This window comes from Macaca thibetana, chromosome 3 (genome assembly GCF_024542745.1).
Source record: "Macaca thibetana thibetana isolate TM-01 chromosome 3, ASM2454274v1, whole genome shotgun sequence".
NCBI classification, from domain to species: domain Eukaryota; kingdom Metazoa; phylum Chordata; class Mammalia; order Primates; family Cercopithecidae; genus Macaca; species Macaca thibetana.
In genome coordinates this window covers 138,976,794-139,004,716 of record NC_065580.1, presented here as the reverse complement: position 1 = coordinate 139,004,716, position 27,923 = coordinate 138,976,794, and the positions used below count along the sequence as shown (strand labels likewise).

General features: G+C 51.7%; 3 protein-coding genes and 1 non-coding gene across 6 annotated transcripts in view; 2 read left to right on the top strand and 2 right to left on the bottom strand.

Annotated features, from left to right (window-relative positions):
• PRKRIP1 (PRKR interacting protein 1) overlaps positions 1–27,923 on the top strand; it is a 532,772-nt gene that overhangs the window by 328,460 nt on the left and 176,389 nt on the right. The window lies entirely within an intron of this gene.
• IFT22 (intraflagellar transport 22) overlaps positions 1–27,923 on the bottom strand; it is a 984,170-nt gene that overhangs the window by 889,670 nt on the left and 66,577 nt on the right. The gene's annotated exons all lie outside the window — the stretch shown is intronic.
• The window catches only part of CUX1 (cut like homeobox 1), a 1,083,765-nt gene that overhangs the window by 1,015,358 nt on the left and 40,484 nt on the right, over positions 1–27,923 (top strand). Inside the window, 9 exon segments of the mRNA XM_050783609.1 lie at positions 1,143–1,201; positions 5,103–5,151; positions 6,778–6,874; positions 7,916–8,587; positions 10,080–10,145; positions 11,354–11,455; positions 12,636–13,480; positions 15,704–15,869; positions 16,426–16,482. Coding sequence (XP_050639566.1) covers positions 1,143–1,201; positions 5,103–5,151; positions 6,778–6,874; positions 7,916–8,587; positions 10,080–10,145; positions 11,354–11,455; positions 12,636–13,480; positions 15,704–15,869; positions 16,426–16,482 — 2,113 coding nt within the window.
• Positions 5,343–5,473, bottom strand: LOC126951847 (small nucleolar RNA SNORA48). Its single transcript, XR_007724694.1, has one exon. It is a non-coding gene; the product is annotated as a small nucleolar RNA SNORA48 (small nucleolar RNA).

Below are 27,923 nucleotides of genomic sequence, written 5' to 3'. Positions count from 1 at the left end.
AGCGAAGATCACGCTACTGCACTCCAGCCTGGGCAACAGAGCAAGAGTCCGTCTTCACCAAAAAAAAAAAAAAAGATTAAAAAGAAAAACAAGAAACAGCCACATCAGTCCCCAGTGGGCTCACAGACCTTTCTGGAGCCCACTGGAGCATCACTGCACTTTGGAAATGTGCCATCGTTCCCCTAGGCACCTGAGAGGGAGCAGCATCTCAGGCAGGGCCCTCTCCGCAGGACTCAGACCAGCTTGCTGTCAGGGAAGCCACCGAGCACCTAACTGAACCGGCCCCTACTCCTAAAACCCCAGCATTCAGGGGTTCAGGAGTGCAAAGGTGTTTGCCCTAATGCCTGTTTGATGCCTACTCTCAACACAAAAGGGCTGTGTCTCTCGTTAGCGGAGGTTCTCCCAAAGGTGTTGACAACCAGCTGTATGAGTCCGTCAGCCTAACATACTTTGTTTAAAACCACACGCTGCTTTTCAGACACCAGGAAAGCCTCTCCTCCTTCTGTTTGCGGTTTCATGGCACTTCCTACAAAATGCACTTTTCCTCCTCTGCAAAGATTCTTCCTTCCGTTGTTTGTTTGTTTGTTTGTTTAAAGAGGTAGGGTCTCCATTCCTCACTCCGTCACCCAGGCTGGAGTGCAGCGGCACAGTCATAGCTCACTGCACCCTCCAACTCCTGGGCTCAAGCAATCCTCCCACCTCAGCCTCTCAAGTAGCTGAGACGACAGGCATGTACCAGCAACCCGGCTAATTTTTTTTATTTTTTGTCGAGATGGGGCCTCACCATGTTGCCCAGACTGGTTTCAAACTCCTGGGCTCAGGCAATCCTCCCACCTCAGCCTCCCAAAGTGCTGGACTTACAGGCATGAGTCACCATACCCAGCCTTCATTCTGCTTTTGCTAAGTTGTACGTCAACAACTTTACAGCATCCCTATACACGTTGCTGTGCCTGGGCACACACTCACACTGGGCAGGCCGGGAGCGTGAAGGAAAAAAGATGGCCCCAGCACTGTTGACTCCATTCACAAGGGCTGGCTTCCCCTCGCAGGCACAGCTGGCTGTTCCGCAGCGAATGCCGTCGGTGAAGTCCATGGACCTGTTGTCAGGCATGGCCACTGATCAAATTCTTCTCTGTTTTCAGCAACTGGAAGAAAAACTCAAAGGCCAGGCTGACTATGAAGAGGTGAAGAAAGAGCTGAAGTAAGTACGGAGACCTCTGTGGCCCCTCACAAGCTGAGGCGCATTAGGGCCATCTGCTAACAATGCCACGCCGGTGACGGGCAGCCTTGGCCCCCTGCCCTCTGGCTCAGCAGATGCCCGTAAATGCAGCCAGAGTTCTGCCACTCCACGGTGTCCTGGGCTACCCAACGCTGTGGGCGTTTGCCCTCGGGCCTGTCCCTGAATTCTTTGGACTTCTGCTAAAAGCTGTGCATTTCAGGTATTCCAGAATGCATGGAATCAGGGGCATAGTGCCTTTACAGAAATGATCAAATATGACCTTGTTTTGCAACTATAAATTCCCCAAACAGAAGCAAAGCACAGGAGGGAAACGTTTTCGGGTTGAAGGTGGGCATATGGCCTCACACTGCCCTGGCCTCCTGGACTCGGAAACTCTGTCTTCCAATCTCTGTTCTCCATCTGTGAGACTGTAGCCGAAAGCTTGTCGTCTTTTCAGGGCTAATGATGGCATTCTCAGTTCTCAAGCTTCAAAGTTCCCTTCTTGGCCAGCAGCCCCCACCTCTGCCTCCTCACCCTGAGCCGCCTTTGGCACTCTAGAGCTCCCAGGTCCTGGTCTTTACCTGTCCCCCAACATCCATCATGCTCCAGGCTCACTGACCTCCCCTGCAAGCCTGGAGCCTGTGGTCAGACCCTCTGCGTTCATACAGCTCCCCTGGATCGTCAACCATTCCAAGCCTTCCCACCGGCATCCCTGCCTCGCTCCTAACGTTATTAACCACTGCAAACGAAGGTTGCCTAGGGCGTGGTGACCGGCCCCACAGGTCCCCTGTGCTTCTCGTGGCTGGAACTCTGCTGGTTTGAGGCTTCCTCAGGGGTTCTTCCCTGCCCTTGTCACTGTTACCCCAATCTCTATCCACAGATGCCCTTAGCCCTCTGCTAGGGACAGACTCCCGCCTCTGGTCTTAGGTGCCACCTCCCATCTGTGCAGGCTGCCCCCTCCGCCTAGACCTTGGGTCTCTTCCTTCCTGCCCCTCCTGCTGTCCCATCAGCCCCTTTCTCTCTTGCTGCTATTTTCCATTTCTCCTTTTAAGATGAGCCTACACCCACTCACCACGTTTTCTTTGTATTGTTAATTCCATTCTGCTAAGAAAAGCTCATTGGGTGTCCTCTTGAACCATCTCACTTCCATGACCAGCTGCCTTCTCTCGCCTGAGACCCCCAGCCTCCCTGGTGTCTGCTGGCCCTCGTAGTCCCTGTCCCCACCATGCTCTCCCCCCGAGTAGTCTCATCCCCTTTCCAGCTGCAAAGCCTCTGCCGGCACCTCTTCGGACAAACCCCTACACCCCTCTAACACTTCCAGCCTTTGTAACTTACTTACTTACTTATTTATTTATTTGACAGAGTTCCGCTCTTGTTGCCCAGGCTGGAGTGCAGTGGTGCTATCTGAGCTCACCGCAACCTCTGCCTCCCGGGTTCAAGCGATTCTCCTGCCTCAGCCTCCCAAGTAGCTGGGATTACAGGCATGAGCCACCACCCTGGGCTAATTTTGTATTTTTGGTAGAGTTGGGGTTTCTCCATGTTGGTCAGGCTGGTCTTGAACTCCCGACCTCAGGTGATCCGCCCACCTCAGCCTCCCAAAGTGCTGGGATTACGTGTAACTTATTATTAAACGTTACCTGGTTAACCTTCTCTACCTGCCTCTCCTATCCCATTCTTTCCTTCCTTTCCCTCTTCTTCCCTCTTCCAAAAAAGAAAAAGAAATTGGGCCTTCTAATTTTGAGCCAGAGAAACTCTGCTGCAAAGGCCTGTGCCCAGCCTCACCCTGGGAGTTAGTATTCCTCTTCCTCCTCCTCCTCCTCCTCCTCCTCCTCCCCCCCCCCCTCCCCCAAGTTCACTTCATTCCCGGGGAGCTGAGGTTTCCAGGCTCCAGCCAGCAGCACATACCAGTCTACTCCCTCTCATCCATAGCCCGCTAGGCCACAGGCTGCCCCTACCCCCACTGCAGGGCTGCCTCGCCAGCCCCGCTTGTCACCACATTCCTGCTGACTCTTTCTGTTGCATCTGCACACGACAGGCCCCACCACCATGTGCACATCTGGAAGCCCCACTCAGGTGGCTTCTTTGCCCAAATGTGCTCCTAGCTGCCCACTTCCTGGTGAACCAGGTGTGCTCTTGGGCTCTTGCCCGCGTCCCCTTCTCAACATCGTCCCATTTCCATTTCCTCACCCCCGCGCAACGGGGTGCTGACCTCAGATCCTCACGCACTGCAGCACAAGACACCCCGTCCCTTCAGGGCCCTTCTCCAATGCTCGTTCATCATGACGCTAAGAAGTGGTCTCCAACCCGTCAAGATCCCTCCTGCTGGGGTCCTCGCAAGTTCTGTCTCTTAATGGACCACTTGGAGTCTTGCCTATTACCTGTACTGGCCTGTAAATTTCCTGGAGTATGGACCAGGAGTGGTTCTGATTCCCCACGACAACAAGCAGCTAGCAGGCTGCTGGTAAAGATCTGTAGAATAAATAAAGAGACACATGGTCTTTTATTACATAATCCAAAGAAAATAGGAAACAAAGGACAGGATTCCATCTTAAGAAACCCCTTTCGGCCGGGCGCAGTGGCTCACGCCTGTAATCCCAGTACTTTGGGAGGCCGAGGCGGGCAGATCACCTGAGGTCAGGAGACCAGCTTGGCCAACATGGCGAAACCCCGTCTCTACTAAAAATACAAAAATGATCCGGGTGTGGTGGCACACACTAAGGGGACAGAGGCCGAAATCGTGGCTGCAGGAACACAGTGAAGGTTCGGTTGACTCTGCACCTGCGAATCATAAATCTCACGGTCCAGCCAACCTGCTCTGGGTCTCTTCTCCATCCTTGGTATTTCAAAGAAACACTTGCAGCTCCTTCAAAGCCACACAGCCTTACTTCCCCTCTTCTCCTTGGTATACTCAGCAAAAGAGGGACATCCATAGCAAAAGGAACTCAAGAAACAGTAATAATCCTGGGGACCTGGACTCACTGAGACTGTAGTGATCAGGGCATGGCCCTTTTCAGTGCCGATGAGAACAAGGGAGGCAGAAGTCACCTTATGTTGCCACACCTTTGTCATTGCGCTCCTTCCCCAACCTGGGGCTGCAGAGAAGGTCTGTCCACCTCGCTTCTGAGTCATCCAAGTCTAGGACGTTGCCCTTTGCCTATATGCCCTGGTCCCCAGGTGGGTGCCAGTTAGGAGTAAGGTGTGGGCAGTGGCCGCCCTGGTGGGTTCCTCACTCTCTGGCTTCTCCTTACAACTTTTTCCTTCCCTTTAAGCTTTACAAATACATTCCACTTGCAACAATGTTCTGTCTGTATTAAACTTTAAAATTATACTCGGAACAGACCTGGTGTGACTCCATATGGAATGATTTACATGCTAGGCAAGAAACTTTTGCCAGCCAACTGCTAGTTGAATAGTTATTCTAGAGACATTATCAGATTCTATTACTGCCAGGGAAGTTGTTAAAGTTGACAGTTCTTCAGTTCCTGGAGAGCAGGAAATTGTAATGTTAATGCTTATTAATGTGGCTGTTGTCAAAGGTATAAGTAGAAAATAACCGCTCTGGGCCGGGCACGGTGGCTCACGCCTGTAATCCCAGCACTTTGGGAGGCTGAGGCAGGTGGATCACTGGAGGTCAGGAGTTTGAGACCAGCCTGGCCAACACGGTGAAGCCCTGTCTCTACTAAAAACACAAAAATTAGTGGGCATGATGGCACATGCCTGTAATCCCAGCTACTCAGGAGGCTAAGGCAGGAGAATCGCTTGAACCCAGGAGGCAGAGGTTGCAGAGAGCCAAGATCATGCCACTGCACACTAGCCTGGGTGACAGAACGAGACTCTGGCTCAAAAACTAAAATAAAATAACCCCTCTCTCGTGCTCTTGCAGCATTCTGAAGTCCATGGAGTTTGCACCGTCCGAGGGCGCTGGGACACAGGTACGTGTCTCACTCAATGGTCAGCACTAGCGTCAGCCCCGCTACTGGTTACCACTGGTCCCTCTGGAATATCCCATGATCTCACTGTTTCTACGAGGCCTCTCGCTTACAGTCAATGAGTCATACTTCAAGAACATTTTAACCAAGTTAAAACAGATTGTCTTTTTTCTCTCTCTCTCTCTCCTTTTCTCCCATGTGTCCAAGGTATGAACCAGGCATAGATCAAAAGCCAAGCTGGGGATGAACAAGGGATTGCTTCATCCCTAACTGATAGGAGATGGGCACTACCAAAAAGCAAATTATCTTTAACTAAAAAGAGGCAAAAAGAGACAAGTTAGTGTTTTCCAAACTGGTAACTGAAGTGAAATTGTGATTTCACTTGAGCCAGGTACTAAGAACGTAAATAAAAAACTGTCAGTTGTGTTTAAGGCGGCCAGGCTCAGTAGCTCATGCCTGTAATCCCAGCACTTTGGGAGGCCAAGACAGGCAGATCGCTTTGAGGCCAGGAACTCGAGAACAGCCTGGGCAATATAGCAAGACCACGTCGCCATTAAAAACAAAAAAACGAAAAATAGCCAAGTACTATGGCATATGCCTGTGGTCCCAGCTACTTGGGAGGCTGAGGCAGGAAGATCGCTTGAGCCCAGTAGTTCAAGGCTATGGTGAGCTATGATCGCGCCACTGCACTCCAGCCTGGGCAACAGAGAGAGACTTTTTTTTTTTTTTAATTGCATTAAAGAGCAGCCAAAAATGGATTGGTTTAGGAACTTCAGTTACATGCTGCCTCAGTAGAGAAGGCACAAGGGCAGGATGACAGTGGCCCAGGGTCATCTGGTGGCCGATTAAAACTGACTTCCAGGCCAAGCATGGTTGCTCACACCTGTAATCCCAGCACTTTGGGAGGCTGAGGTGGGTGGATCACTTGAGGTCAGGAGTTCGAGACCAGCCTGGCCAACATGGTGAAACCCTATCTCTGCCAAAAAATATAAAAAATTAGCTGGGTGTTGTGGCACACGTCTGTAATCCCAGCTACTCGGGTGGCTGAGGAAGGAGAATCACTTGAACCCCAGAGGCAGAGGGTACAGTGAGCCAAGATTGTGCCACTGCACTCCAGCCTGGGTGACAGAGCAAGACTCCGTCTCAAAAAATTAAAAAATCAAATCAAATCAAATTGACATCCTAAGTGGAATCTGACTCCAGATGCCCAGAAGACAACCAACATCTTTGTGGCTGGCAAAAAAAAAAAAGTTCCCTTTACAGAAACGTTCGGACAGAGGTTTGTGGCTTGGCAGTCAGTCTTACGGCCAAATGAGGCGCGAGTTCAGGTCGCTTGAGTTTGAGAACAGATGAGAGAATAATTAATTGTTTAGAAGCTGTGGAAGTCTAAGAAGAAAAATGACTTCAACTAGAATCCATTCTTTCTGAAGGGAACTTGTTTTCCACGTGTGTTAAACGTCTTGGGGGAAAATCAGCTGTCCCTACCCACTTCGGAGTCAGATCGAGAGCTGGGTGGGAACACGGACAGACGGAGGGAGGCAGGGCTCCGGGCCTGGTCGCCCAGGAAGCAGGTGGGTGGCCGGCCCCGCAGTGAGCCCCACAGTGAGCCCCCTGCTCTGCCTCTTCTAGGATGCGGCCAAGCCCCTGGAGGTGCTGTTGATGGAGAAGAACCGCTCGCTGCAGTCCGAGAACGCCGCACTGCGCATCTCCAACAGCGACCTGAGCGGTAGGTTGGCCGGGCTTCACGCGTGTGAGGTGCTTGGTTCGCTTCCAGGGGTCGGTCAAGGAAAAGCAAGGTGAATCGTGAGTCTGGGGAGATGCATGGCCAGAGAAGCGCCGGTTAATGAGAACCTTTGACTAATGCGTGTTGGGTGCCCTTCTCCTCACCGCTCCTTCCTTCCCTTCCCCGCCCTGCTTAAAAAGCTGGATGTTGAGACGGGCCAGCCGCACAGGCTCTGCGGAGGTCAGTTAGGGGCAGTGCGTCTGGAGACCCCGGGAGGGACAGCTCGGAGGACGTCGGCCTTTCTGATCTGTGTCTAGTTGTGCTGCACAGAGGCCAGGGACAGTGCGAACCCAGCCTCGCTCTGGTGGTGTTTTCAGGGACAGCCCCGGGTATGCCGGGTCCAGTAGAGGTTTTTCTTCCTTGGTCAGGTCTACCCTGGGGACGCGTCCCCCATCCTTAGCCTTTCTTGGCTCATCCCCCAAATGGTGGCGTCACTGACTGTGCTTCTGATTTGGGCAGCTGGTAAAACGCGTACAGGTGTCTCGGGCTCCGATGGTATTGCATTCTCAAAACGGGCGCGCGCCTCCAAATCGAGGGGGCTTGGTACCGTGCATCCACCTCAGAGCAAGAGGTACGAGCGAATCCATTGGTCCAAAAATGTCAGTGTTTGCTGCTCCTCCGGCCGGGGCCAGCGGGCCCAATAAGAGGCCCGTGACCCGTCAACTCTTCCCTGTGTGTGTCACTGGCTCCTTGTCACGCTAGGAGTTTGAATCTATGTGAAGGGGACTCTCCAGGCTGCAACGTACAAGAAAGGCGCAAACATGAATGCATGTTGCTTGTTTTGGGAAGCCTCGTTTGGCTGACTTACAAATTTAATCGGAAAACAAACCAACCCACCTCATTGGCCCTTGTAAAAAAAAAAAAAAAAACCTGCACTTTTTTTTGTTTTCCCTTTTGCGGGGGCAAACTTTTGCATTTTGGTCTTGGTTTTTTTTTCCCCCTTTGGAATCCCCCATAATGCATTCTGTTTGCCCTTCCTTGTAGGGTCAGCCAGGAGGAAAGGGAAAGACCAGCCTGAAAGTCGGCGCCCGGGATCTTTGCCGGCCCCCCCTCCTTCTCAGTTGCCCCGCAACCCGGGGGAGCAGGCTTCCAATACTAATGGTACACACCAGTTCTCACCAGCGGGGTTAAGTCAAGACTTTTTCAGCTCATCCCTGGCAAGCCCCAGCCTACCCCTGGCTTCTACAGGAAAATTTGCACTAAACTCTCTTCTCCAGCGGCAGCTAATGCAGTCCTTCTACTCCAAGGCTATGCAGGAAGCCGGAAGCACAAGCATGATTTTTTCAACAGGTCCATACAGCACAAACTCCATATCTTCCCAAAGTCCATTACAACAAAGCCCAGATGTCAATGGCATGGCCCCATCCCCCAGCCAGTCAGAAAGTGCTGGGAGCGTCTCCGAGGGCGAGGAGATGGACACTGCAGAAATCGCCCGGCAGGTCAAAGAGCAGCTCATTAAGCACAATATCGGACAACGTATTTTCGGACATTATGTGTTGGGACTGTCTCAAGGGTCCGTGAGCGAGATTCTAGCTCGACCCAAGCCATGGAATAAACTGACTGTTCGCGGCAAGGAGCCATTTCACAAGATGAAACAGTTCCTCTCCGATGAGCAGAACATCCTGGCCCTCCGTAGCATCCAAGGCAGACAAAGAGGTGAGAGACTGGCGTTGGGTGGCGCCAGCGTGTGAGCCCGTCACAGAGTTGCACATGTGTGTGTGCATGCGTGTGTGTGCGTGTGTGTGTGTGATGAAACATTTGTGCATCACATCAGGTAAAGTTCTCTTTACTTCTGCCACGTCCAGAGCTCAAGGGTGGCCCGGCATGAGTTAAGGCTGTTAGATTTGGGAGATCTGGCCTTTCAAATGCACTCAGCACTCCATACTTAGGAAACCCTGTAGTATTTCAATACTGTAGATCATATTACATGATGTATAGCGTCTCGGTATGCTTAGTGGCCATGGGTCTAATTGGCCTTGGGTGCTGGTCTCACTTTTGGGAGGAGCCCTTGCGTCCCCTCCAGCCCCATAGGACCATGTTGACTGGGCTCGATCATTGTGCAGAGCTGGTTCTGTAGGGAGAACACGTCACAGATGACACCCCCCATCTTCCCACCCCGCAAAAGAGGGCGTGTCCCGTGGCCACCTTCCTTACATTGTTCATGGTCCATTAGTGATTTGTTTAGCATTATGAGTAAAACAGGCCTGGCTTGAGTAAAATACACAAAAAATTTTATTTAGGCACCCTTTCTACCCCACCCTCTGTAAAAAGATAAAATGTCAGTCGCATTCATAATTTCAAAAATCCTAGCCGGGCATGGTAGCTCACGCCCATATAATCCCAGCAGTTTGGGAGGCTGAGGTGGACCGATCGCTTGAGTCCGGGAGTTCAAGACCAGCCTGGGCAATATAGATTTTGTAATCTTTTGATCTACAAAAAAATCAAAAGATTAGCCGGGGGTGGTGGCGTGTACCTGTGGTCCCAGCTACCTAAGAGGCTAAGGCAAGAGGATGACTTGAGCCCAGGAGGTGGAGGCTGCAGTGAGCCATGATTGAGCCACTGCACTCCAGCCTGGGCAACAGAGTGAGAACCTGCCTGAAATAAAAAAAAAAAAAACAAGAAAGAAAGTTCCTTCTCTGTTTTAAGACCAGGGGAACAATGTGCCACATCAACAGAGCTATAGAGAGGTCATTTCATCAGACATATTTGAAACACCCTGAAATTTAGACTCAAACAGAGCAGGGAGATGTTTTGAACAGCATCAATTTGCACCAAGAACATGCAGTGTTTTATGAGGATGTTAACCGAAATTGAATGTCTTTGGATGATTAATGTGAGCTTTGTTCTGGGGGCTGGTGGGTGATCCTCCTTCAAGGCAGTCCTCCCTCCCGTGGACCTCCCTGGCCTTGATGCCGTAGGTCGCTACTTAGATTTCCCCCATCTCCTTTTGCAGCAGAGTCACGGCCTCTGCGGGCCAGTCAGCCAGGGAAGGGCCTCTCAGAAGATTCTAGAAACTCCCAAGTTGCACAGGCAGCCCTGAGCCCTTTCTTTAGCGACAGGCGGCTCAGATTTCATGTCACACAGCCCATATCGTCAACACCACCATTCCCCTGATTGTTTTGTTCTTACCACACTTGTTTTTCAACAGAGAATCCAGGCCAGAGCCTGAACAGACTATTTCAGGAAGTACCGAAACGAAGAAATGGGTCTGAAGGTATGTTGCAGGCAGGTGTTTTCTTTGCAGTCAGTCACCTAGGGAAGCAGCATGTCCTTAGCTGTGTATTTGGGTTAAAACTGTGCAGTGTGATTCTGGCCTGGAACCTGATGGAAAAACAGCTAGTAAGTATAAAACAAGGCACGGGTTCAAGCACACCCAGCCCCTTCCTCCCAAGCTGCCTGCCCTTTCCCAAGCGCAGGCAGAGGTGAGAAGAGGCATCACTAAGCTAAGCCCCCCCAAGTCTGAATCCCAGCCCACTTCAGATCCTAATTACCCGGTCCCCCATTTTTCTCAGACGCAGTTGAAAAAATAACAGTGGTTGCTCTGAGAAAAGTCAGGTGACCCCATCAAATTAAATACTGCTGCTTCCTTGTATTTTTAACTCGGAAATACACTCAAGGTCCTACGGAACGAACGCATCCCAAATCGTCCCGGTGGCATACTTGTTTTTAAATGGTGGTATACTTGTTTTGAATGCAGTGGTTCCTATTTAGGAAGGTAGTACAAAATTAAACTATCCGGGCAGCTTCCCGAAAGAGCTGGGGCCGGCCCCCGGGCCATAGTAGCTTCATTTCGTCTGCACATTTGCCTGCACAAACATCACCGTGTGGCCGAAAGAATCCATCCTCGCCCCTTAGGAATTTCTGCAGGCTCCTTTCCTCGTTTGTAAATTTTAAAAAGACATTATGGGATCATAGATGTGAACAATTTTTTAAGTTAAGTCTGTCTGTCTTCACCCTGTGCCTCTGAATGATTGACAGACAATCAGCCTCAAACCCTCCGCCCTCCTTTCCCGTTTATCCTGTGTGGGCCACCAGCCTCCAATAAACATCTAACCCCGACGAGAGTCAGTCCCAAGCCACAGCAGTTGCTTCTAAGTGACTCATGAGAAACGTTGCCTTTTAATCACCCACCTTTTATATATATGGATTAAATGATCGGTTCTCCAGGGCACTAACCCACGGGTGGTGTCTGGCTCTGGCAGAGTGACACTGGCCATAAGGTCAACTGAGCAGGAAATCCCTCCTGCCCGGTGTCGCTGTGAAGTTGCACTCACAGCAAACGCAGGCCACTGGGAGGCCACATCTGCCTCCTTGTGTCACCAGCCCCCACCCGGGGCTATATATCAGAATGACGTCTTCGCGCAGCGCTGCTTTCTGTCCGAGGTTTGGGTTTGATGTCATTGGCGCAACTTCTCCCCACAGGTAACATCACCACCCGGATCCGAGCCTCGGAGACTGGCTCTGATGAAGCCATCAAGTCCATCCTAGAGCAAGCCAAGCGGGAGCTCCAAGTGCAGAAAACTGGTACAGCTTCCGTTTCTTCACCCACTGTCTTCCAAACTTAATTAAGAGAATTGTCATGAGTGCTCTGGTCAGCAGTAATTAACTATTTTTTTTTAAGCAATAATGAACGCCTGTTCTCAAGCATTTAGGCACGTAGAGAGAAGCAGGTCTGTCTTTGTCATCTGTATTTGCCTAATAGTTACCTTTTTCTTTTTTCTGAGATGCAGTCTCGCTCTGTTGCCCAGGCTGGAGTGCAGTGGCACAATCTCAGCTCACTGCAACCTCTGCCTCCCAGTTTTAAGCTATTCCCCTGCCTCAGCCTCCCGAGTAGCTGGGACTATAGACATGTGCCACCACGCCCACTAATTTTTGTGTTTTAGTAGAGACGGGGTTTCACCATGTTGGCCAGGCTGGTCTTGAACTCCTGACCTCCAGTGATCCGCCCACCTCGGCCTCCCACAGTGCTGGGATTACAGGCATGAGCCACCACACCTGGCCCCTAGTTACAATTATTCACAGAAATTACACTCCTCAACTTTGACAGAACTACTTGCATTTCAGAATATAGCACAGGAAAATGAATACTAAGTATAAAAATTATCAGAGGCCAGGTGCGGTGGCTCACACCTATAATCCTGGCATTTTGGGAAGCTGATGGGGGAGGATGGCTTGAGTTCAGGAGTTTAAGACCAGCCTATGCAACATAGTGAGAGACCTTGTCTCTTAAAACACTAGCCAGGCATGGTGGCGTGCACCTGTGGTCCCAGCTACTTGGGAGGTTGAGCTGGGAGGATTGCTTGAGCCAGGGAGGTGGAGGTTACAGTGAGCCATGATCATGCCACTGCACTCTAGCCTGGGCAACAGAGCGAGATCCTGTCTCTAAAAAAAAAAAAGAAATCCTCGGGGAAAGGAGCCCCAGGAGGGCACGTCAGGGAGCACTTTCACTGACACCCCCTTTATTACCCTCTACATCTGTGTGTACCAAAGGCCACCAGGTCATCAAGCTGCAGCATCAGGCCCTGGCCCTTGGTTCAGACAAGATGCCTGAATGTTTCACTGACAGGGGCCATGCTGGGGAAATAGACGGTGTGGTCCTCCCAAATAGCCCACACTTTGCAGTAGGTCAAGTTAGGATGAGAAGCATGTCCCCAGCTAAAGGGGGCCTCCCCTGCCACACTCTCACCCCTGTTTCTCCACGCAGCAGAGCCGGCCCAGCCTTCCTCCGCATCCGGCAGCGGGAACTCCGATGACGCCATCCGCTCCATCCTGCAGCAAGCCCGCCGGGAGATGGAGGCCCAGCAGGCCGCCCTCGACCCTGCCTTAAAGCAGGCACCGCTGCCCCAGAGTGACATCACCATCCTCACCCCCAAGCTTCTGTCCACCTCGCCCATGCCCACCGTGTCCAGCTACCCGCCTCTCGCCATCTCCCTGAAGAAGCCCTCCGCAGCTCCTGAGGCTGGTGCCTCTGCTCTGCCGAACCCCCCGGCCCTCAAAAAGGAGGCCCAGGACGCCCCCGGGCTGGACCCCCAGGGAGCCGCTGATTGTGCACAAGGGGTCCTGAGACAGGTGAAAAACGAAGTGGGCCGCAGCGGTGCCTGGAAGGACCACTGGTGGAGCGCGGTGCAGCCAGAGAGAAGAAACGCCGCCTCCTCCGAGGAGGCCAAGGCCGAAGAAACGGGCGGCGGGAAAGAGAAAGGTAGCGGTGGCAGCGGAGGTGGCAGCCAGCCTCGGGCCGAGCGCAGCCAGCTCCAGGGACCCTCGTCATCAGAGTACTGGAAGGAGTGGCCCAGTGCCGAGTCCCCATACTCCCAGAGCTCAGAGCTGAGTCTGACCGGGGCCAGCCGCAGCGAGACGCCGCAGAACAGCCCCCTGCCATCCTCCCCGATCGTGCCCATGTCCAAGCCCACCAAGCCCTCGGTCCCCCCGCTGACCCCTGAGCAGTACGAGGTCTACATGTACCAGGAGGTGGACACCATCGAGCTCACCCGGCAGGTTAAGGAGAAGCTGGCCAAGAACGGCATCTGCCAGAGAATCTTCGGGGAGAAGGTAAGGGATCTGATCTTGAAGCTTTGGTTCTCCCGTCTCTTCTCCTTGCTGAGGACCAAGTATCTATCCCAGAGTCTGTGACCCTCACCCATTTCAATTCACCCAAGAGCGGAGCATAAGGCATCCTCTGCTCCCAGACTTCCAAGGTGCAGCTGGTAAACATTCCAGCCCCGATTCCATTTGTCGAGCCCCGACTGCAGCCAGGTTCTAGGCTCAGCCTCTCACCTGTGTGCTGCCCTTTCAACCTCTCAGTTACGCTGGGAAGTAGACGATAAAATCCCCATTTGACCAGGAAGGACATCAAGGCTTGGGGACGTTAACTACTTGCCCCAAGCTGGCTGGCAGCCTAGTTCACATCTAGCTTTTGCTGCCAAGGGGGAAGCCGAGAGGCACCCCTGCAAGTTTCTTTGGCTAAAAAAGATCTGATCTGATCACATAGAGGGACCGCCAGTACGCAGAGAGCCAAAAGGGACTTACTAGAAAAAGCTGCAGAGAGCATCATTGTTCCTTTCTGTGTAACTCTTGGATATTGTTCAGTCAGAGAGGTCAAGCAACCTGCCCAGGGACACACAGCTCGGGGATGGCCCAAGCAGGGTGGCCTGTGTTTCCCCATCATCCGTCCCTGGCTCAGGAAAGTGTAATCATGCATGGACAAGCTTCTAGGGCTTTCTGTTCTTGGCACTTTCCTGGTCACTGGGATTCAGGAGAATGAGGGTTAACTGCACCTGCCAAATCTAAAATAAACATCATGTCCTAGTATCATTTTATTTATTTATTTTTTGAGATGGAGTCTCACTCTGTTGCCCATGCTAGAGTGCAGCGACGCTATCTCGTCTCACTGCAACCTCTGCCTCCTGGGTTCAAGCGATTCTCCAGGTTCAAGTGATTCTCCTGCTTTAGCCTCCCGCGTAGCTGGGATTACGAGAGCCCACCACCACGCCCAGCTAATTTTTGTATTTTTAGTAGAGTCGAGATTTCACCATGTTGGCCAGGCTGGTCTCGAACTCCTGACCTCAAGTGATCTGCCTGCCTTGGCCTCCCAACCCCCTACCATTTTAGATTAGATTTAGATTAAATAATGGAGTGCTGAATAGAACGAGAAGCACCCCTCTCCCCTAAAAGGAAGGTGCCCTTCCTGAGGGAGCACGTGGCTGATCAGCAGGTGACAAATCTCCCTCCCCTGCTTGCCAAGCCAGGGTCCCTGCATGGTGCCGTCCCCGCACTCCCCGCCCTGCCTTCCACTCCGTGTTTGCCATATGCTGTGCTATAAATCCGAGTGGTGTCCAATGGCGAACTTTGCCCTGATTTTGCAAAAGGTGAAGGGGGGCAACTAGAAATGAGGATGAGTATTTCAAGCCCCTTGAGATTTCTAGATCAGTGTTGTAAAAATACCATTTGAGAACATGGAAATAGACATTCGTGCTCATGCCTTAAATTTAGCAGACTTAATAGCACTGAACTTGTTTGGCCCGTGAGTGCAGTTTTATTCTGGAACTTGAGAACTTTTCAAAAGAGTGATCGGATGCAGCCCCTAAATATCCCAGGGCGGCATCTGTGTCCTGTGGGGGGTGTTTGTGCCTATACATATGTATGGCCATATGGGAGCATCAGAAAACTCGGGTGTGTACACGCAACTCAGCGATCATCTGCGGCGGACTGTCACTCCCAGGCCAGCTCCCCAGGTCCTACCAGCTCACCTCTGGGCCCCCACCTTTGATCAGGATGCGGTCAGAGCAAGCAGACCTTTCTAAATGCCGGCCTGGTTCTGTTTGCAGAGGACACCAGCTTCCCCGGTCCCACCGGCACCCACTGCCCCACCTCCAGAGGGGTCTTATCCCTGGCACCTTAGCCTTTCCCGGTGCCACCAGGTGAAGAGCAAGGTGCTTGTACACACCTCCTCCGCAGGGTGTCAGGGTGACAGGCCTGCTGTCTTGGCAGGATCAAGACCCTGGGATGAGACCCTCTTCCCTTCCTGGGAGCCAAGAGCTGTGGCTGTAACCATGGCTTGCCCAAAAGTCCTCCTGTGCCGGGGTCTCAGCCTACCATTGATCTTTAAACGTTTATTCCCTGCCCACAACCTGTCACTGCCACCAGGCCGCAGTTCTGTGCTCAGAAGTCAGCCCTAGACACGCCCTCTGTGTGTTGCATGTGCATTGCAGCAGTGTCTGTGGCGTCAGGCTAATACCTGGCACTGATGGCCGTGTGTGTTCGGTGCCATTCCAGGTGCTGGGCCTGTCCCAGGGCAGCGTCAGCGACATGCTGTCCCGACCGAAGCCATGGAGCAAGCTGACGCAGAAAGGCCGAGAACCCTTCATCCGGATGCAGCTCTGGCTGAACGGCGAGCTAGGCCAGGGTGTTCTACCCGTCCAGGGCCAGCAGCAAGGGCCAGGTAACAGGGGTCCTGCCAGAGGAGAGGGGCTGCCCCCACTGTAGCAAGGACCTGGTCACAGCAGCCCCACCTGGGCTATGCAGAGAGGGAGGAGGGAACTCCACCCCAGGAGGTGGCCAGCCACACTCCCCACCATGGGCTGGTGCTGGGGGACAGAACCGTCCCCTTCCTCCACAACCTGTCACCGTGGGACTGACTTTAGTGTTTAGGAGAGAAGATCGTGCCTAATTTTATAAGCAGCAGAAAATGAGTTACCAATTTTAAAAATGCTGTTTATACATAAATACAGGTAAAAGTCAAGTAGCTGAATCAGGGATTCAGGAAAGAAAGTCAGCCAAGGGTACTAAAGTGGGAGATGTCACAGGCAAAACCTTTCACCTTCTCCCAGCCCAGGGGCCTGGCTTTGCGACAGCAGCACCTCCCTGGCCCGCGGGTCCCGTGCTCGCCCCTCCCCAGGAGGAGTGGGAAGCCTCCCTGGGCCTTGCCACATGCAGTTAGGAAGCTTTAAGCCCTGGGCCGCGTTCCTTCCTTTAATTATAACCTTTTTCTACTTCAGTCCTCCACTCTGTGACGTCGCTCCAGGACCCGCTGCAGCAGGGCTGTGTGAGCTCAGGTAAGCAGCCAATTTCTGTTGCTTTTACATGAAATGTCTCACTGCCTTTTCTGTTGTCCCGTGCTCTGCTCTGTCCCGGGGAGACTCCGAGGGACCCCACGTTCTGGATTTGGGGAGCTGAAATATGGCATCCTGTCTGCAAACGGGGTCCCTCTCTGCGTCAGTATCTAATGGAGGGCGAGTCGACAGTGCACAGAGGGACCCTGCCAAGGTTTGCACACCCACTGTCATCCTTCGTCAGCCTAGAGCCTTGTGTTCAGGGCTGGGGTCTAAGTCAGAGACAGATTCCCCACTCGGGGGCTTACTGTCTGACAGGAAGGGACAAAGTACGGGCGCACATCCCTCTCCGGGTGTGGTCGTGTCAGGGGACTTCTTGTCTAACCGGAAGACATCTAGGCATCCTCTGAACAGGAAAATGGGGAGCTTGGACCTTGAACAGTGGGAAAGGTAGGGTAGCAGAAAGGAAATGGCCAGGAAACCCCTGAAGACAGCTCAGGTGTGAACGGATGAAGAGCTGGGGACTGAGATCAGAGCCCGGGAGCAGGTGGTAGCAGAGGGTGGTGGCTGCAGGCTGAGAAGCTCAGGCTCCTTTCTGTCTGCATTTCACAGCCTTGAGGTCTCCAACCAGACTTGTTCTCTTTGCCACACGGTGCCTGGACACAGCCCGTCCAAGCTGACCCATGGCTACGGCTCCTAGGCTCCCTCCTGCGCCCCCCGCCTCCCATCTCATGCGCCGATCCCACACTTGGAGCTGAGCTTTTTACAGCCAGCTTTTAGGAACAGCCAGCACTGTGAGCTGGTCCTCTTTTTCCCTTTCTGTATTTTTCTAAACATGTTGATTCGTCTCCATATCCCATTGATTCATTGAAAACACAAACAAAGCTAACAGGAGCACGAAGCCCGCCAGCTTGCCGCAAGCTCCACGAGGGGGAATGTGTGTAGCACAGGGAACAGCTGTGTGGCAGTGGCTGCTGCTTCTGCAAGAGCCCAAACCCTCACACAGATGCAGCGGGAGCGCCTCGGTGGCATCTCAGTCCCCAGTTGAGAGTTCTGCGTGTTTTCCGTGTTTGATTTGATTCTGACCAACGTAGGGGTCAGGAGGCTGCATCTCACCGCGCCGTGGGTCTTCTTGGCTGGACATCTAGGTAGAGCGGGCGTCCATCGGAAGAAGGGATCACTCATTCTGGCTTGGCCAATTTAATTAGAAGGTACCAAGAACTAATCCAGCACTGGCTCGAGTTCAGAATACTTGAGGGGAAATAATGGATGTAGCTGTTTGTGCTGGAGTTTTACGGACGTCTGCATGGAAAGTTAGCCTTGACCCCCTGCTCTAACAGGAAGTTGGCCTTCTTTAAACTCATGAGAGTATTTGAGTCCATTGAGGCAGGACTGAACTTGGCAGAAAGTGACTAATGTTTTCTAGATCAAAACCGCTCGTTACACCGGGTGCAGTGGCTCACGCCTGTAATCCCATCAGTTTGGGAGGCCGAGGCGGGTGCATCACCTGAGGTCAGGAGTTTAAGACCAGCCTGACCAACGTGGTGAAACCCCATCTCTACTAAAAATACAAAAAAATTAGCTGGGTGTGGTAGTGGGAGCCTGTAATCCCAGGTACTCGGGAGGCTGAGGCAGAGTTGCTTGAACCCGGGAGGTGGAGGTTGCAGTGAGCTGAGATCGTACCACTGCACTCCGGCCTGGGTGACAGAGTGCGACTCCATCTCAAAAACAAAAAAAACAAAAAACCCCTTGTCCTACATAAAACAGGAAGTCTCCCTTGGTGCCATCCCTGCTGGCATCAGATCGATTCCAGAAGCAATTTCTCCTTGACAGAACAAATCCTAGCAGAATGACGTTTTACTTTGTATTGTAACAGATCATCGCCACTGTGCTGGAACGTCCCTACAACAGTCACGTGTCAAACCTAAGAAAAACACACTAGGCTCTAAGAGGAATGTAAATGATATTTTTAAGATACCAGTTGACTTTACAGAATAAAGTCAGTTAAGACTCCTGGGCAGTCTCGCAGATTGGAAGCAGGAGATAGAAAAAGGCAATGAGCCCCTGGATGAAATGGAACAGGGTATGGAGGTTGCCAGTGGTTTTTGTGAAGAGGCAGCAAATGGATGTATCTCCCCCACCCCGCTTCCATGTCATTCCAGTGAGAGGGGAGGTGAAGCACATATCACCGACCCAACACCCTGAAGTCATAGGAAAGCAGCAGCAGAAGCAAAAATCATGGTCATAGGAAAGCCAGCAGCAGAAGCAAAAATAATGGTGACTAGGGAAAAAAAATGGAAAAAGATTTCTTATATTGCAGGAAAATTTTTTCTTTTTTTTTTTTTTTTTTTTTGAGACGGAGTCTCGCTCTGTTGCCCAGGCTGGAGTGCAGTGGCCGGATCTCAGCTCACTGCAAGCTCCGCCTCCCGGGTTCACGCCATTCTCCGGCCTCAGCCTCCCGAGTAGCTGGGACTACAGGCGCTGCCACCTCGCCCGGCTATTTTTTGTATTTCTTAGTAGAGACGGGGTTTCACCGTGTTAGCCAGGATGGTCTCGATCTCCTGACCTCGTGATCCGCCCATCTCGGCCTCCCAAAGTGCTGGGATTACAGGCTTGAGCCACCGTGCCCGGCCTTTTTTTTTTTTTTTTTTTAAGACGGAGTCTCTCTCTGTTACCCAGGCTGGAGTGCAGTGATGCAATCTCAGCTCACTACAACCTCCACCCCCCAGGTTCAAGTGATTCTCCTGCCTCAGCCTCCCGAGTAGCTGGGAATACAGGTACCCACCACCACGCCCAGCTAATTTTTGTAGTTTTAGTAGTGACAGAGTTTCACCATGTTGGCCAGGCCAGTCTCGAACTCCTGACCTCAGGTGATTTCCCCCACCTCAGCTTCCCAAAGTGCTGGGATTACAGGCGTTAGCTACTGCGCCTGGCCAGGAAAATTTTTTAAAATTGTATAGCGTAATGACGGCTAAGTAAAAATATTTCTCTGGACCAGCAGGACTAGGAGGGCTTTGCCAGAAAGAAAAGAGATTATCATATGGCTTTCCTCTTCTGAGTCTTTACTGTCAGAGGTTACTTTTCAAGGGAGTTTCACATGGTGGCTCACATCTGTAATCCTAGCACTTTGGGAAGCCAAGGTAGACAGGTCGCCGGAGCTTAGGGGTTCAAGACCAGCCTGGGCAACATGGTGAAACCCTATCTCTACAAAAAATGCAAAATTAGCCAGGTGTGGTGGCATACACCTGTAGTTCCAGCTACTTGGGGGACTGAGACGGGAGGATTGCTTGAGCCTGGGAGGTCGAGGCTGGAGTAAGTCAAGATCACGCCACTGCACTCCAGGCTGGGTGACAGAGGGAGACCCTGTCTCAAAATAATAATAATAAAAATTTTTAAAGCTATGTTTGCAGTATACAGAGTGTGTGTGTGTGTGTGTGTGTGTGTGTGTGTGTGTGTGTGTGTGTGTTGGAGTCTCACTCTGTCGCCCAGGCTAGAGCGCAGTGGCACAATCTCAGCTCACTGCAACCTCCGCCTCCTGAATTCAAGCGATTCTCCTGCCTCAGCCTCCCAAGTAGCTGGGACTACAGGTGCGTGCCACCACACCTGGCGATCCACCCACCTCAGCTTCCCAAAGTGCTGGGATTATAGGCATGAGCCACTGTGCCCCGCCCAGTATATGGAATTTAATTTAGAAAAATAGAGTTGCTTTCTAACAGTGGTTTTTAGTAAATCCTTAGGATGGGTGACATGAGAAACTCTAGAATCTTCCTTGACAGTGTCTCTGCGGAAACTTCCCTGAAGCAGGGGAGTGAGCCTCTGTCCTAAGATTGCTGCAGGATTCCGATTCCCTGTTCTTCCCATGGCTACCCCAGAATCCTCAAGAGGCTCACAGACCCAGAAGATGCTCCCTCCATTGTCTGCCTTGAGTAGCTCGCCGTGGTAGAACCAGTGTCCGCAGGAAGGTCATTGCAGGCCTGTCTTGGCTTCTTCCTGAAAGTCGGTGAGGAACGCTCAGTGCTTGAAATTCCGGGCCTCCAAGATGGACTGGCGGGCGGTTTTCCCTCCCAGGTAGGCAGGGACTTTGGACAACTTGCTTAGCCAGCCACAGCCCTGCAGTAAGGGAAACAGGCTTACAGCGGAGTCCGTGGGGGCGGATGGCTCTGTGCTGTGTGCTCGGTTACCATGGCGATCAGGTGCCCTGCGCTAGAGTGGCCTCGCCCATCTGAACAGCAAGCTGCTGGCCCAGGAGTCTGTTTTCTTTTCCTCACTGAAGAGCTGCCGTCAGCGTCTTCCTGCTGGGCTCTATTGCCCTGTCTGTCCCTCCATTTTCCTTAATGACTTAGGCACCAAATTTGCCAAAAAGGAGAGAGAAACTGACGTTTCATTCACATCATTACTTTTTCCTCTTGGCGGATACAACAGGTTCTGAATGTTCCTCTAAGAATCCAAGCATGGGGGTGACAGCCTTGGGCATTAAGGAAATTTGATGCCATTTTTAAGCAGCAGCGTCACTAGTGACCCGCCACTTTTTCTTAGACGCTGTTGAGGCCTTGAAAAGGCGTAAGGTGATAGGTTCCATGCCGGTCATGAGTAACTTCTTTTTAAGAAAAACGGTTTTTAAAAGACAAATCTTCAGATCAGTTACCTGTTCACAGGTTTTCTGGTGCATCTTAACTTTCTACAAATATTTTTGTGTTGGCTTCTTGCAAATTGCTCAGCGCCTTGGGGTCTAAAGGGGGGCGTAGTTATAACCAGAGTCATCTTTGATCTAATTTGGAAAACTTCATTTCAAGATGGAGTTGCAGGTGGTCCTCAGGGACTGATTCTGCAGGCCCTTTTGTCTGTTCGTCATTCCAGGCGTCATCCCTCATTCCTGGACCTCACACTACTTAACCATAGCAAATGTTCATAGAGGAGAAGGTAGGGGCTCTTTAAGGCTTGTTTGCTCAGAGTGTGGCCTTCTTATCATTTAGCAATTTATCTTACTCTATTTTTTGTTTATTTTTTATAGATAGATGGGGACTCACTCTGTTGCCCAGTCTGGAGTGCAGTGACATGATCACTGCTCAATACAGCCTCAACCTCTCAGGCTCAAACAATCCTCTCTCCTCAGCCTCCTGAGTAGCTGGGATTTACAGACACTGTCCACCACACTCAGCTAATTTTTTTGTAGAAGTGGGGTCTCTTTTTTATTCTTTCCTTTTTTTTTTTTGTTTTTATTTTTGTTTTTGTTTTTTGAGATAGAGTCTCGCTCTGTCACCTGGGCTGGAGTGCACTGGCGCAATCTCCGCTCACTGCAACCTACACCTCTTGGGTTCAAGCAGTTCTCCTTCCTCATCCTCCCAAGTAGCTGGGATTACAGGCACCCGCCACCACACCCGGCTAATTTTTGTATTTTTAGTAGAAATGGGGTTTTGCCATGTTGGTGAGGCTGGTCTTGAACTCCTGACCTCAGGTGATCCACCCACCTCGGCCTCCCAAAGTGCTGGGATTACAGGTGTGAGTCACCACACCCGGCCTTTTTTATTCTTTATTTCCAATACCCAAGTAAGCTGGAGAAGTAGGGGGGGGTCTCTGTTGCCAGGGCTGGTATCAAACTCCTGGCCTCCCAAAGCGCTGGGATTACTGATACGAGCCTCCACACCTGGCCACTTTGTAACTTTTTAATGTGGGAGCGTTTCATTGCTGTGGCCAACAAGCTGTTACATCTGCATTCACACTGGCTTCTAGTGTATTATGGCTATCCAGGTGGAAGGATGGTCCCCTGCCCTTGGCTGAATCGTAAAATTCCCGGCTCTTTCCTGGCGTGTTAGAAATGATGGGTTCCAAGCCTTCTCTGCAGCCTGTTGCTGTTCCCAGTCAGCCAACAGAGTATCAGTTGCCTCTTTGAGAAGACAGCTGCTGTGGTCTGTCTCTAACGTGGGTGGTCCAATGTGTGCCCTTCTTTGACGTGAAGCCCACAGGGCTGTGGGCTGTCCATGACCTTGTACAACCAGGAGATCCCCTATCGTGGTCAGGTCCACATTCCTTTTGAATGTGCATGTGTGTCATGGTCATGGCTCTTAGCTGGTCCCCAGCAGATAGCCAGGAACATGTGTCCAGGGCTCATGAGCTTTAAACTCTGCTGTAAGATTCTAAAGCAGTGTCCTTGATAAGCAGCCGGTTCTCCCATGTTCATGGCTAACACTCAGTGTTGCGAGCATGTGGATTGCATGTTCATAGGGACAGGAGGGGCTGATTGCACCCCCTGGAAATTCCATGGCACTGTCTGAAGCAGGCAGGAGCCAGGCACAGTGACTCACACTTGTAATCCCAGCCCCTTGGGAGGCTGAGGTGGGTGGATCACTTGAGGTCAGAAGTTTGAGACCAGCCTGGCCAACCTGGTGAAACCCAGTTTCTACTAAAAATATAAAAATAAGCCAGGCATGGTGGTGTGCGCCTGTGATCCCTGCTACTCAGGAGGCTGAGGCAAGAATATCACTTGAAGCTGGGAGGTGGAGGCTGCAGTGAGCAGTGACAGCACCATTGCACTGCAGCCTAGGTAATGAAGCGAGACCCTGTCCCCCTACAGGAAAAGATTACCTCTTCCGCTGGAGGCATTAAAGAATCAGCTTTTCAGCCAGGCGCAGTGGCTCACACCTGTAATCCCAGCATTTTGGGAGGCCAAGGCGGGCGGATCACCTGAGGTCAGGAGTTTAAGATCAGCCTGGCCAACATGGCGAAACCCCGTCTCTAGTAAAAATACAAAAAATAGCTGGGTGTGGTGGTGCTGGGCAAATCTGTAGTCCCAGCTACTCGGGAGGCTGAGGCAGGAGAATCGCTTGAACCCGGGAGACCGAGGTTGCAGTGAGCCAAGATCACACCACTGCACTCCAGCCGGGCGACAAGAGCAAAACTCCATCTGAAAAAAAAAAAAAAAAAAAAAAAAAAAAAAAACTCAACGTGATCTTGGCTGAGCTAAGATAAAACAGGACTGGCTGTGCCACCGTGAACCCTTCCAGAGACAGGTGAGGCAGGCTGCGCGGGGGCAGCGCGGGAAGTCCCAGCTGATGAGATGAGGCTGGGGGACCACCCCGAGAGCCACAGGAGGAAGGGCACATGCGCTTCTCAGAAGTTCCTTGATGTGTGACGTGTCAGGATCACTCGGAGACCTTGCCGGAAAGCCCCTTTGTCACTGTGTATGACCTGCTTGTTCAGTTCCCCAATCCCCTCCAGATGCTTGTGGGATTCACGATGGGGGTTGGCCACATGTTACTGGAACCAGCACCCTGTGACATTTATGCAGGAGAACACGGGCGTGTGGAGGGCCTTTTGTTCCTGGGACAGCCCAGCCTGGGGGACCCTGCACACACAGATCCTGCACAGACGCCCCAGGCAGCCAGTGCTGAGTACCATAGCCCACTTTAGGTTTTGTTTCAAAGCAACAAACGTTGCTATCAAGGGAGCAAGGCGGCCTACGCAGGCTGCCAGCACCACCCCAGCACCCTGTAGTCCCACCTCCCAGCACCACCCATCACACCCCCTTGGGGAAGGCTTTGCCAGAACTCGGCCCCCAAAGTCTCTGTTCCTAGAGCAGAATTTGTCCCTGTACCTCACCCAAAGAGAGGGGAGAAGTCATAGCCCAGAGTCACCGATTTATTTGACTTTTTTGTTTTTATAATGATTTGCAGGATTTTTTCCAAGAAGTAAAATGCACCATAGTTACAAAATGCAAGCATTCAAACTTACAATTTTTTTTTAAGAAATCAGTCACTAGCCCTCCCTCATCCTCCTCTCACACACCCCCAACCCCCCCCCACCCCGCCACCATCCCCAGTTTCTCATGTGCCCTTCAGGACAGTCATGCATCTAAATATTTATTCCACACAGACGGGGGCCGTGCAGGCCTCAAAAAGGCCATGTGCCTTGCTTTTCTCCCTTAGTAACACACCATGGGGACCTTCCTCCATCAGCATGTGGAGGATTTTCTCTTTCTGTGTGTGCGTGTGTGAGACGGAGTCTCGCTCTGTCACCCAGGCTGGAGTGCAGTGGCACGATCTCGGCTCACTGCAGCCTCCGCCTCCCGAGTTCAAGCAATTCTCCTGCCTCAGCCCCCAAGTAGCTGGGATTACAGGTGTGCGCCTCCGCACCCGACTAATTTTTTGTATTTAGTATAGACGGGGTTTCACCATGTGGCTCAGGCTGGTCTCGACCTCCTGACCTCAGGTGATCCACCAGCCTCAGCCTCCCAAAGTGCTGGGGTTACAAGTGTGCACCACCACGCCCGGCCAGATGTCTGCCTTTAAAACAGAATCTGGTCACATCTTCCCACCTCCTTTGGTGGAGATTGTCCCTTGCAGATGGTGCCGGGTGCTCCTGGCACCCCAGTCCCCTGAGACGTGATCTGCATGTGCCTTTCCAAAGTCTCACCTTCTACAAAATGCTGTTCCATCCTTGGAAGCTGTCCGTTCATTGACCAGTTCCTTAAAGTGGACACGAAACCTTGAGCTTCCAGAGTAAGACTATAGGGTCTAGGTCACTGCTCAGGCCATTTGGGGCCAAGCTAGTATGGAACCAGGCCAACTAAGCTGGAAACAGCCGGCAAGGTTGAGGGGTCACATAACTCTCATTCTTCCCATCGCTTTCCCTGGACCCTCCGTCCTGGTGCTCCCTGGCTTCCCCTTCTGAAAAGGCCCAGCAGGCCCAGCCTGGCTTATAGACACATCCCGTTCTCTCCCCTTCAGGCTTTCCATAGAAAACAGAATTTACAGCACATTGGGCATTCAGTACAAGAGACAAAAATAGGTCATAGGAGCAAATGAGGACTTCAGTTTTCAGTGGTTGAATTCTAGGGAAGGAATGAAAAAGCTTAAATGCCTAGAAACCCTCAGGTGATTGCAAAAAGGGGATGGGAATAAAACAAGGGAGTCCACGTGCTGGCATGGACTCTGTGCCACTTACAGAGCTGATGTCCTTAATCCGTAATCAATAAGTGAGGCCAGGCACAGTGGCTCACGCCTGTAGTCTCAGCACTTTGGGAGGATGAGGCAGGTGGATCACCTGAGGTCAGGAGTTCAAGACCGGCCTGGCCAACATGGCGAAACCCTGTTTCTACTAAAAATACAGAAAAAATTAGCCGGGCGTGGTGGCGGATGCCTGTATTCCCAGCTACTCGGGAGGCTGAAGCAGGAGAGTAACTTGAACCCGGAGGTGGATGCAGTGAGCCGAGATGGCGTCACAGTGGCACTCCAGCCTGGGCAACAAGAACAAAACTTCATCTCCAAAAATAATAATAATAATAATAAGTGGAAACAGTTCCCTCCTCTTATGGATGGAATAAACCAAGACTCAGAGATAAGAGGTGATTTGCCCCAGTCAAGAAAGTGGTGGCCAGGCACAGTGGCTGATGCCTGTAATCCCAACACTTTGGGAGGCCAAGACAGAAGGATCGCTTGAGTCCAGGAATTTGAGACCAGCCTGAGCAACATAGCAAGACCCCATCTCTACAGGAAATTTAAAATGTAGCCGAGCATGGTGGTGCGCGCCTGTAGTCCTAGCTACTCAGGAGGCTGAGGCAGGAGGATTGCCTGAGCCCAGGAGTTGAATCAGCAAATCAGTGACAACATGGAAGCCACGTTTACAAGGTTTGGCTGTTGGAAAATGTATAATCCACCTGGCCTGGGCTGCATGGAGTGTCCATACTCCTTTGAAACCTCTTCTGGTCTAAATTCAGTGAACCTATACACAATGGCTTGAGGTCCTGTCCCTGCTACGGGGCAACCCTGCCTTTCAGCTGTCACGGCCCCCGGAGCCATGCCAACACCCAGGCCCCAGCCCCATGCAGACTGGCCCGAGGGACCTGCCAGGGTCCCGGGGAGGATAAGGAGGGGAGTTTCTTAATGGCATTGCCCTGGATAGAATGGGAGCCAGGCAGGAGGCTTCCATCGGGGCCTCCTCTAGATTTTGTGTTTCCTTCTTCCCTTTGGAACTGGATTCCTAAATATAGCCCCAGTCTGAATTGGCAGATGTTGGGTTTGTCCTTTCCACGAGGGCCAAAATTAGTCTGTCATTTGGCACCTAAATAAAGCAGCCAAACTGCCTTTAAACCAACTTTGCAATTAAGAGGTAGTTGGAACATTCTATTTGATAAGGAAAGTTTTATGGATGCCTTAGCAGCACCTCTGAACCCAGGAGGCTGAGGAGAGAGGACACCCGGGCCCCAGAGGGGCACTCCTTCCCCGCCATCAGGCCTTCTCGTTCCAGAGTTAAGGTCAGTTTTGTTTCACGTGGCTTAAAACACCTCGTGAATGTGGAAAAGAGAATCAGTGCTCCCCAGAAATAGCACTCCGAGCGCACGGCAGCGGTTACTCCAACTGATTTATTTATTTATTTGTTTGTTTATTTATTTATTTATTTATTTTTTGCAAGCAAAGAAAAATCTGTCCAGAGTGCCTGGAGCTGGGTTAGTGCAGGGACTCCCCAGGGGCAGGAGAAAGATGTTATAATCAATTATCACATCATAACACTGATGTATGATAATTACTGAGTGTTTCTCCTGAGATAGTGCAGCATTTGGCTGGGATGCCGCTCTTTCACGGTCCACTGCCTGATTAATATGCAAATAATAGGCTGATTGCATGATGAATGCAGAAATGAGTTCGCTGATAACGTGAGCACCGAAGCGGGAAGATGATAAATTACTTTTACTGACTGTCCTACATTAAGTACCCTTTCTCAACAATTTCATCACAAATTAAGTAAAGCAGTATGGAGAGATTAGGAGGACGTGTAAAATAATGTACCTTAATGGTTTTCCTAATACCGTCGCGGAAGACGAAAATGTCAGCTTGGTTCTGCCCGGTGCTGCCCTGGGTCTTTGTAGGGCTAAGTGAGTTCACTCACCTGGGCATTGAGTGGAAGACAGGAGGCAGCCCACCACACCGGCGTGTTCCACGGGCGGTGATCAGCCATGGATTCTCTGAGGAACGTTCCATTGCAGCCCATCCATTGCAACCCCGCACACTGGGTCAACAGGCAGCATCATGGAAGGAGGAGGACAGGCTTTTCTCAGGGCAGACGCAGCATCCTCCCCACAGATGGGCACCCCCAAGCCTGCTGTCCACCATGTGCCTGCGGGAAAGGAGCATTTCTGGGCTGCAGGCCTGGAAGACTCGAAAGAAAACAATATTTAAGACCTCGTGCCTGGGCACAGTGGCTCACCCTGTAATCTCAGCACTTTGGGAGGCTGCGGCAGGAGCCAGGAGTTTGAGGCCAGGAGTTTGAAAGCAGCCTGGACAACATGGGGAAATCCCATCTCTACAAAAAATACAGAAATTAGCCAGGCATGGTGGTGTGTGCATCTGTAGTCTATAGTTTCAGCTACTTGGGAGGCTGAGCGGGGAGGATCATTGGTGGAGGTTACAGTGAGCCGAGATCACTCCAGCCTGGGCAACAGAGCAACACCC